We start from the raw sequence: 11026 nt of genomic DNA, 5'->3' as shown, positions 1-11026 counted from the left end.
AAGGTCTCCTCTGAGCCTCCTTTTCTCCAGGCTAAACACCCTGAGCTCCCTCAGCTGCTCCTCTTACACTTGTGCTCCAGACCGTTCCCCATATCCACTGTCCTTCTCTGGACAAGCTTCAGCACGTCAATTTCTTGAACTGAGGGGTCCAGAGCTGGACAACAGGTCTGCAGGTGTGTACTCACACCAGTGCAGAATAGAGGGGAAGAATCCCTTCCCTGGTCCTGCTGGCCACACTATTCCTGCTATAGGCCAGGATGCCACTGGCCTTCTGCCCCCCCGGGGACACTGCTGGCTCATGTCCAGTTGCTCTCCACCAACACCAACAGAGCCTCTCCCTCCGAGTCGCTTCCAGCCGCTCCCGGAGAGCTGCGCGGCCGGGGCTGTGGGCGTATCCCGCTCTCCGCCGGTGGGGCGGGAACTTCCCGATGCTCGGGAGGAGCCGCTTCCGGGTGAGCGGCGCGCGCAGCCCACGTGTGGCCGGCCGGGAGCTGCGCGCGGCCAGGTGAGTGTGGCGGGGACCGGGACCGGGACACGTGTCCCCGCGGGACGTGTCCCTGTGGACAGCCAAGCCCCGGCTTCCCTGGGCCCGGCCCGGCCCCACATGTGCGCGCCCCGAGGGGCGGCGGGGCCTGCGCCGAGAGCGGGAAGGGGCGGCAGAGGCAGCATGTCTGCGTGCAGCTGCCTCATCGGCCGGCCTGCTGTGGTTTCCTTTCCCTAGTTTTCTGTGGAGGCTCCTTTCCCCAAAGCGCGAAGCCATGACGTCCCTCGCGGAGCAGCTGAAGCGGCTGGCGCTTCCCCAGACCGATCCCAGCCTCCTGGACCGCAGCGAGGTGGCATCGCTGCTCTTCACCGGCAAGGAAGCCGCTACCATTGACAGGGACACGTTTTTTGCAATCGGTGAGTTTGGCTGCTTAGATGCCAATGGTTTTAAAAATAATCTATCCAAAAAAACAACTGGAGAAACATAAATAGGAAGGGCAGACCCATAGTCAAAAGGGCCCAAAAGGACAATTCAAGAAACTGCAGGCTAGCCAGCATCACTCCAGTCCATTGAAGAATCGCAGAGCATGCCCTCTTAGAGCACATTTCTAGGCATGTGAAGGGTAAGGTGATGGGGAAGAGTCAGGGACCCCCAAGGTGCTCAGGGACTGGAGAATTTGCCCGATAAGGGAAGGTTGCTGGGAGGAATGTCTCTGATCTCATTCAGTCTGGAAAAGAGAAGGCTTTGGTGGGTCTCATAGCAGCCTGACAATACCTATGAGGAGGTTCCAAGAAGATGGGCCAGACTGTCCAGGGAATGTGTGGCTGGAGGACAGGAGACAATAGGCACAAGTTGAAAGAATAGAAAAGTTCAAACTGGATAGAAGGAAAAGCCTTTCACTGTTAGGGCAGTCGGGTGGTTTACCAGATTGTCCAGGGAGATTGTGCTCTCCATCCTTTTGAAAACCGTAACTGGATAATGCCCGGACCAACCTGGTCTGCTTTCCAGGCTAACCCTGTTTTGAGCACTGCCTTGGTCTAGGGATCTTCCCAAGGTCCCTTCCAACCCACATTCTGTGATCTCATGAAAACGTGCTGATGCGCTGCTCTTGGATAACATCATGGCCACAAATAATGTAAAGTGGCAAAAGCCATTGCTGTATTGGCACACCTCAAATCCTTTGTGCTTGTGTCTTTCCATTTTTGTATAAAATTTTGCCCAAGAATGTGATGCTTCTTAAATAACAAAGCTGTTTTCTGAAACCTGGCAAATTGATACCATGTATTGCTTTTAAGGTGTAGAGAGAGAGATATAGCCCTTTGATGCAACACAGAGTGGGTTTTTTAGTTTCTTAAGAAACTATAGAACTATTATATATAACGATTTATTTCTTCCGTGTTTCAACCAGCTACCTGTTTTTTTTATTTCAGCTCAAGTTGCCTGCTTTGTGAAAGGCATTAATATTTACAAGCTTGTGTAAAATAGAGAAATAATTCCACTGGTTCTTCAGTGGTGTACATGGAATATTGTATTTTAGTTTATTCACAGACATACCTTTGCTTTTTTCATCCATATAAAATCATAGAATAATCCCGTCTGGAGAGGACCTTTGAAGGTCACTTGGTAGCCCAATTGAGCACAGGGCTAGTTAGCACAGTTTGCTGAACTCTTTGCTTGGCTGTGCTTGAAAGATGGTGGTTTTATGGTCTCTGATCCAATGCTGGACCTCCAATTCAGTGTTTGATCACTCCAGTGTTAAAAAAAAATAAATCTCTACATTGGCTTTGAATTCCTTATGTTCCAGCTTGCAGCTGCTGCCTCCCATCCTTCCATTGTGTATCTCTGAAAAGCCTGTCTGCATCTTCTTGATAACCTGTACTATATCCTGTTAAGTAGTTGAAGAGAGCAGGACGATTTCCTTTGGATTGTCTTCTCCAGGCTGAAAAAACCCAGTTCATCATTTTCCTTGTATGTTGTTTTCCAGTCCCCTGACCACTCAGTGTTCCTCTGCTGAACTTGCATCCATAGGGGAATGTTTTTCTTCTGCTGATAAGCTCAAAATTGAACACAATACTGCAGATGCAATCTCACAAATGGAAGGGACGGTTCCCCCCACCTTCAGCCTGCTGGCTGTGCTCTCTCCAGCACAGCCCAGGATGCTGCTGGCCTTCACTGCTGCAAGAGCGCTCCACTGATAGTTGTTAATGCTTTTTTTCTTTGTCAGTTAAGGAATACTTTCAAGTACGTAAAAAGTTTTGGTCTTAGACCTGTTTACTGTTTGTTTTGGTTTGCTTAGTGAGAATGACGTATATCCATATAGCAAAAAAGCTGGATATGCCAGTGAGGAGATAGGTAGGTAGGACTGGTGAATAAAACTGTTGCCTTTAAGGCATTCCTCCATATTTTTTTTCTACAGGATGCACTGGCTTAGAAGAGCTGATGGGGATTGATCCTTCTTTTGAGGAGTTCCAGTCAAGTTTGTTTAGTTCCACATCCAAAGGCCTTGAACGCAGTGTTCAGACTAAAGCAGTAAATCAGCAGCTGAATAAGAATATTTCATTGTTCCTGATTCACCTGTCCCCTTACTTTATGCTTAAGCCAGCCCAGAAGTGCCTTGAATGGCTGATTCACAGGTAATTCACTGAATATCCTGCATGTCAATATTAACTGTGAACCATGAAGACTGTTATCATTTCAAGGTTATGTAGGAAGGTGTGAAGAAGAAACAAACTACGTATTTTGTGATGTTGTATAAATTAACCTCTCCAGATGCAGAAAGTATAATACTTCTTGTCATGAAAGAGTGGGTGATTTTGTTGATACAGCCTTTGGATCAGAGTTTTTTTGTACATGTATTATACTGAAATTCCTACTTGATTATGGTAACATCTGGTTTGATATTGAAATCTATGCAGAAGAAACTAGAGTAATCTTAGGTCCTATAAGGACCTAAAATTGTTGAGAGTGAGGAAAAAAAAAGGTAGCATTGTTTCTTTTCTCTAGCACATACGGGCCACTGGCCACCTTAGGATTCTGGACTGTAGGTGGACCATAGGTCTGAGTCAGTGTAACAGTCCTGTCAGGTCTTGCTTAAAAGCTAGTAAACAAGGTGTTCTAAGAAGAATGTGGATGGGTCTTTTTTTTTTTTGACTTCCAGATACTCTTTAACTGTATATGTATGTTTTTTTCCTTAGATTTCATATTCATCTCTACAATGAAGACAGTTTGATTGGTTGTGTTCTGCCATATCATGAGACTAATCTGTTTGTGAGAGTTATTCAGCTTTTAAATATAAAAAGCCCAACTCATAAATGGCATTGGATGGATCCAATAAGGGTAAAGTATTTAACAGATGCAAGTTGGGAGAAGCCTGAGGGACTTTATTAATAATATATTGACTTTTTTGCTAGGCTTGTGAATATGGTCCACCTGTTTATGTGGTTAGCTGTAAAACTGTACTAAAAGATTTAATTATAGGGATGGAGCCTGGATGCCCATGTGTTTTTTCTGCTATATTTCTTTAAAGCTAAAGTTCATATTAAAAAGTTTTAATTGTAATTATTCTTTGTTTTGGCTAAGTTAAAGTATGCTTTTAAGGTGCGGGTATTTACTACTGCTAGGAAGATATGTCAGTTACTAAAATTGATGTTTATTTGGATATAGGTTATATGTAATGCTCTTCATTGTCTGTCTTAATGTAGATACAAAGAATTCCAGAGCAATGTGTGGATTTCCATTACTTATTTCAATTTAAATGGTGTTAACCAATCAATAGGATTAATGTAATAGTAATTTTTACTTTGTGTGCTTCGCTTTATGTTTCACTTCACTCTGATTGTTCTAAATTTACTTTTTTCGACATGTAAAGAAACCTGGAGTCCCACTGGCAAGGGGTACACTCATTACACACTGCTACAAAGACTTGAATTTCATGGATTTCATCTGCAGGCTGGTGGCAAAATCTGTGAAGGTTGTTCATTTATTCTAGAATGTTGTTTGTTTGTTGTCACTTGTTTTTCCCATATTTTTATAGTAATATGTTATTAATATTTTGAATTACATATCAAATAGTAAAAGGAATCAGTTATTAGTAAATAACATGAAGATTTCTTATTGTTTGTGTAGATGACGATCTATCAAAAGTTCTTGTAAGGAAGTGGCTGAGAACCAATGAGCCACGACAAAACAATTTGGCGATACTTTATGACTTAAAGATACTGTATTGCCTCAAAGTACTTCATTGTCTTAATGTCTTTTATAAACTCGTTCCTGCTGTTAGTTTGTAACTGTGCTTTAAATTTCCATATCTCTTATGGAGGTTGTCATGGGTGTTTTAAACATACGTCTTCAAATATTTAATGAGAACTTAAAATTGAGAATGTTAGAAAGTGAGGAAATTTATTTGTTTTTTTCAGTAAATGTCAAATGGAGGACTAGTTCTATAGTTTCAGAAGGGTAAGATGTACAATAGTTCCAATTATTTAGAGAATGCATGTGCCATCAAACTAAGCAAAGCACACACAATAAGAGGGTTTGTTCACAGATATAGTAGGAGGTGTTAAACATATGCAGTTTAGCTTCTTGGCTGTCCAGTTCTGAGCCTTGAGTGTTACACCAAAATCGCAAGTGATTTAGGTTACTTATTCTGATTAAGTGCATTAAGAATTGCACCCATTTCCTTCTGCCTTGTCTGCAAGGAGGAGCAGTAATCTCTGGTGAGGGCTGCTGCTGGCAGGAGGTGATGACTTAAGTTGTGCCAGTGCAAGCTGGTAGAGCTTACAGGCTGGAGTTCTGAGGTTTTGGTGGTTTTGGGGGAAGCCATATGTGCATTTGCACTTTCCATAATGTCTGAACAACCAATTTTTTTCTGTGATCCAGGTCTTTTCAGAGTGTCCTGGCAGCTCAGCTCAATTGAGAGTTCTTCTTGTGTTTTATGCTTCCACCATTGTATCAGCTCTTGGAGCTGCAGAGAAGTTAACAGACACTATAGTCTCTATGCTGCTCCCTTACATCCAAAAGGTACGTGAAGCTTTGTTTTCCTTCCTGTGTGATGAAGTGTACTGTGAGCTGCAGACATGCATCTGCAGATGACATTGAAGAGGGACATTCTGTGTGGTATGCATTGTACTATTAGACTGCTTTGAAACATCAGGCAGGTGAGGGTCTATGAGAAATAATGTTTTTTCACACCTCAAATGAGCACTTTAAGAACTCTGTTTCCCACTCTGCATGAGGAACGGAGCTGTGAGAAATGGATACACAGTTTGGATGAACATCTTTTTCTTTGAAATTTGTCTTGCTAAACTATGAGGAAATGGAGTAAGGGTGGACAGCTGGCTTTATTATCCTCTTTCCTCCAGGAACTTTGTTAATGAATAGAGCAGCAGTTAATAAATGTGTCTTCTTTATCTGTATACCCTGCATGATAACTTTCTCATATTGAAAGTTGAGTTTATAAATCCTTTAGATGTTAATGCATGGAGACGAAGACAGTGCAATTGCATGCATGTTGGAATAAAAATTATTTTTATGCTAATGTACTCTTTTGTGTTATTCTGTGTTAAAAATTCACCTTTATCTCTTTGTGTAGGGATTGAAATCCTCTATACAGGATTACAGAGCTGCAACATACATGATAATCTGCCAGATAACAGTAAAAGTGACAGTGGAGACTTCATTGGTGCATTCCCTGATGTTACAGATAAGCAAGACGTTATCTAAAGTACCCTCATTAGTCAGGGATGGGCTGGCTTGCTTGAACCTACTTCTACAAACTCAGAAAGGAGATAAACTTGGGAAAAAGTAAGTCTACATGAATTCAGTTTTCCCACTTTTTAAATTCCCAGACTGCGCTTTGATGATTTGAGTTTTATATATGCTCATCATTAAAGGAATACTTCCCTGTGAGAAATTTTGGTAGTTTACATTTCAAAGGGTTTGAAAGTTCCTTTGGCTTACTCTAAAAATTTGTATGCCCTCTACAGCTAAGGAGTCTCAGTGGTGTGAGTCTGTCATCTTTTGGTCCTTCTGCTGCCACTTCCCTTAGTAAAATATTACTGTCAACATACAAAACTAAACCCTGTCAAGTAAGAGGTTTTCTGGAAAGTGAGAATCCCAGAAGAGAAGCCAGCATAATAATGGTAGTGCAAATTGAAGCTTATTTGAATAGCTTGGAAAAAAGTTCTGTCCCTTCAATGGAAGGGCTTTGAGTTCATGTAGTTGAACACCTTGAAGCATAAGTGGTTCTACACCACCACTTCTTTGGTCTCACAGGTCAGGTACATGTAGTAGGTACATTCCCATCGATCTGTCTGCACTGCCCTGACACAGCTAGCTAGTGCTGTTAACATGCAGTTGCACACAGTCATGGAAGTCCTACATGTTACAGGGAGTTTTCTTGCTTGAGCAGAGAGGTTAGCCTGAATATTCCAATAGAAAAAATCTTATTAGGGATATGTGAAGTGATTACCTTCAAGATACTTAAACACTGTCATAGTAGAGGGAAACGGGTTAAAAGCTAAGGTGTGGGGAACTAAGGAGAGGCATGTTAGATAAATTATGCAGCATTCAGTCAGGTGGGTGCAAAAGGAGACAAGGTGACTTTGTATTAACAGGAGGGGAAATTGCTTCTACTCTGAGGATTTGTCTTTGAGCTATTACTTCTCATCCCTTCCCTTTGCTGCTGCTGGGTGATAGATGTACTCCTTGCAGTGTGAGGGTCTCTCTTCTTCCAGTCCATACAAGTATTTTTTTCTCATACCAGCAACTTTCCAGAAAACATAGGTACCATCGTAGCAACTTCACTTAAGATGACTGGCAGTACCCTGTTTTCTTCTTGGATATTAAATATGCCAATAAACCTTTGGCAGTAAGTAAGTGGAACCCTTTGAATCTTTTCAGCACTTTTTTACGATGAGGCTGTTACCTGATGCTGAAAATCGAATCCTCAGGAAGTGTGTATGGTTTTGAAAGTGTTGGTAACCCAGATGAACATACATACTTTTTTCCCCCCCTTTGTTCCATTGTGCAGGCCGTTTAATTATCTGTGCAAGATCCCAGAACTCGTAGTGCTTTTGCAAGGCCTGTCAGCAGGATATGATATATCTCCTCTTCTGCGTTACCTCTTGCCTCACCTTGTTCACGCTGTCGTGAAAAGTGACACAGGTAAGTTAGCACATGTTCTTTTTAAAACTTTGTTTAGTCTTAAGGACAGATAGCTGTGGTAAATGTCACAGCTGTGTAATTTTAGTTGCTTCTTCCATTAAAACTGTGCCAATACATGTGAAGATCTGATTGAGCTTTAGTGTGTTTTTTGCTTTTTGTTTATCTAGGCCCTAGAGAGGAGGCTGTTTTAGGCATTACTATACCTATATCGCTTTGACTTAGATGTTGATTTGCAGTATTTCAGCAGTAACTTCATTTTGATGTATGAAGTTTCTGACTCTTAGAGAGATGTATTGTAGTACTGCCGAATCTTTCTTAGGTAGATTACATGTACTCCATATGAAGTTTAATTAGTCAAGATCTATTTTTATCTGATGAATTCAATGTGTCTGGGAACAGTCTGGGACAGCAGGGCAGACTGGCATGCAGTAGTAGCCTGTGTCTGCACTAGTGAGTCTGCACTGTTTGCACTGTGGCCTTGTAACTGCTGAATCAGTTGGGAAAGCTATTTTGTTAAAAAGATCCAGATTGACACAAGAGAATGTTGTAGAGAGTTGCTGGCTCAGATTGTAGTAGGAGATCTGGAATCTTCCAAAGCATACTTGAATTTATTGGTAGCAATCCAACCTCTGGCATTTTAGTGGCATTGATATAAAGCATTTCTAGCAGCTCATGGAGAGTTACTGCTAGTAATCAATGAACTTTGCGGTCTTCAGGTTGTGTGCTTGGTTCACCAGATGTGATGCCTGTACAAGCTGTTAGCTTTAAGCAGTACGAAGGGGTTATTCTCAAACTATTGTTCATCTTTTATGGTTGTGCTTTGTCCTTAGAGGAGCAAGAAGAATCTGAAGAAACAGAAAATGACATTTACATCGGGCACCTCCAAGCTATTCTTGAGAGTGTACCACTGGAAAAGGATTTAGATTGCCTGCTAGCTTCGTGAGTTAACTTCAGTTATTTTTTTACGCAGTACTGCAGTCATTTCTGGTTTAATAACAACTCATTCCTGACAATGGCATTAGCATTATATGAGCATGTTTTTCTGAGTTCATAAGTTAGCTCCAAACCTGAATTTTGCAATCTTAACATTTGGTAACCCAGAAGAACTATGCTTTTAGCACTTGTGGGAGTACTTGTGGGACAGAGTGAAACTTCGGGCCAGGAGCAAATCTGTACTTGCAATAAGTATTGCATATTAATCCTAACCTGTTCAGCACTGTGCTTTATAACAGTAATGAAAACTGTACTATGCAAAATGTGGTGACTTTTCCTTTTGTTTGTAATTTTAGAAAGTTTCTTGAAGAGTTTATCTCCTGTGGTACAGAGGTTGGATCTAATCCCACCAAAATGGCTGCACTCAATCAAAAGATTCTTCCTCTTATCAGACTTCTTGAGAGAAAGTAAGTTCCGTTTGTCTGTTACAGACCCACAATCTGTAGAGTGGTTATGTCAGCTTACTGGGGGTCATAAGCCCAGTATTCTTGACAAAATAGATATAGAATTAATAAATTACTCCTAATCTTTGTCCAAATTTTATTTTACTTATCTGTCCCCACATATTTTGTTATCACTGTAATACATGCACACAGACCTACTGGCTTTGTAAAGCTGTTCGCTGTGTAGCATGACCTGTTCTGCTCGTTATTTGTCCTAGTGGTGTGCAGTTCATCTGTGTTACAACATAATGTTTGATTTTCTTTGCAAAGCTACTTAAAATATCTGGTTTAGATGAGAGTGGGTGCATTGTTTCCTTGTATTCCCCTATATTTCTGGTGTAAATATATGTTCTTCTGTCATCCTCCATGACAAATGTTGGTGGTTTTGTCTGTTGGCAGGTATCCTAAAGCCTTAGACTCTGTGTTGGAGAAGCACCTGGAAGATTGTACAGATGAGGCTGAACAAAATCTTTTTCACCAATTTATTTCTCTTTCATTAAGCTGTGGAAAATATAAGGTAGGTAGAAGCTCAGATCCTAGCTCTTGTCTGGTTATACAGTCAGAAGGCAGAAGGCTGATTTTTGGCAATGTTCTGCTCTCTATTCTTCTATATAAACAAAACCTCTACCATTCCCACAAGAAAAAAAAATCGAAAAAAAACAAAAACAACCCCAAAAAACCAAAACCGAAAGCAAAACAGAAACAACTAACTTGCTTAAAGGTGATTTTGGGGATGAGGGAATCAGTCAAAACTGTGGTAAAATCAAAAGCTAAGTTTGTGTTTATCATGAGCAGTCATGAGCATGAGATTTTTTTCAGTGGTTAAAATTTATACATTTCCACCTGCTCTAATTGCTATCAATAATTTTTTTTCCTTAGGAACATGGCCACTACATCTATTGAAATGGTCATTAGTGACAACACAGCAGTGCCCAGCGAGGCCTCATCTTAAAGATGTTGTCAGTGTTAGAGGTGTCTGTTTTGGGAAAGCTGACGACTTTGTCACTGTTGAGAGAAGGTGGCTTGGTCTTTTCCTTGCGTTGATTATATGAATGTTTAGAGTCAGTAACATGGAAAAATAGAGTGACTACATAGTTCTTCCATTTCTGAAGAGCAACTGAAACTCAGCCTAACACAGAATAGCCATGACTGCAGCAGATCTTCCAAGAAATTCATTAAGAGCTGATTAGTATTATGGCTGTTGTTTGCAGTGATTGAAAGACTGAAAGCACTTAGGAAAATATGAGAAACTACCTAAAGAAGTGCTTCATGTATTTTTATACTGATTTAACAAAGGCACAGATTCTGTGGCTGAATAACAAGTGGATTAACAGAAAACCAAGGCATGCAGAACATAGGCATATGACTCTCTTCCAGCTTTTAAGGTTCCTGAGATAAGTGCACACAATTGTATTGGCAGGGATGCCTTTTTAACAGTTTCTGTCTGTGCTCTGTCACACTGATATTGTCACTAGAGCTTTCTCAGAATCCTTAGATAAGTTTAATGCTTTTCTAGGACATAACAGCATCTGTGGCTTACTGTACTTCTCAAGTATCTTCCAAAAACTGTCTGCAAAAGTGAAGAAGAGCAAATTTGAAATAGTTGTACAACATTATTGTTCTGTAATATAACTATTTAGGTCTTGATTATACATGTTTTCTTCTGGTACAAAAAATTGCTTTAAGAATGTCTCCCATTATCCTTGTGTATATGTAAAGTATTTTTAACATGCAATGAGTCACTGTGAAATCTGTATTTCAGTTTCTGGAAGACTCTGATACCTCCCTTCTACTTAGTTTGAATCATCCTCAGCCTGCTGTGCGGGTCCTCGCTCTTCAGCATTTGAAAGATGTTATTGAAACATCAAAGGTTTGTGTCCTGAATCTCTCACAGAACTGACTTAACATAGAATGTCTTCAAAAAGCTGTTTGCCAGACTTAA

The 11026-nt window shown here is 40.8% G+C and overlaps 1 protein-coding gene across 1 annotated transcript in view; it reads left to right on the top strand.

Moving 5' to 3' along the window:
• Positions 1-462: 462 nt before the first annotated feature.
• HEATR1 (HEAT repeat containing 1) overlaps positions 463-11026 on the top strand; it is a 36107-nt gene continuing 25543 nt past the window's right edge. Inside the window, exons 1-12 of the mRNA XM_027657343.1 lie at positions 463-505; positions 722-900; positions 2901-3117; positions 3679-3820; positions 4353-4454; positions 5363-5503; positions 6075-6286; positions 7515-7648; positions 8479-8587; positions 8938-9048; positions 9484-9601; positions 10847-10954. Coding sequence (XP_027513144.1) covers positions 759-900; positions 2901-3117; positions 3679-3820; positions 4353-4454; positions 5363-5503; positions 6075-6286; positions 7515-7648; positions 8479-8587; positions 8938-9048; positions 9484-9601; positions 10847-10954 — 1536 coding nt within the window. The 5' untranslated portion in view covers positions 463-505; positions 722-758. The remainder of the gene's footprint in view (positions 506-721; positions 901-2900; positions 3118-3678; positions 3821-4352; positions 4455-5362; positions 5504-6074; positions 6287-7514; positions 7649-8478; positions 8588-8937; positions 9049-9483; positions 9602-10846; positions 10955-11026) is intronic.

The sequence above is a fragment of the Corapipo altera genome, unplaced genomic scaffold (assembly GCF_003945725.1).
Source record: "Corapipo altera isolate COAL_440 unplaced genomic scaffold, ASM394572v1 2c, whole genome shotgun sequence".
NCBI classification, from domain to species: domain Eukaryota; kingdom Metazoa; phylum Chordata; class Aves; order Passeriformes; family Pipridae; genus Corapipo; species Corapipo altera.
The sequence above is the reverse complement of the archived record's forward strand: the minus strand, read 5'-3'. Positions and strand labels throughout refer to the sequence as shown.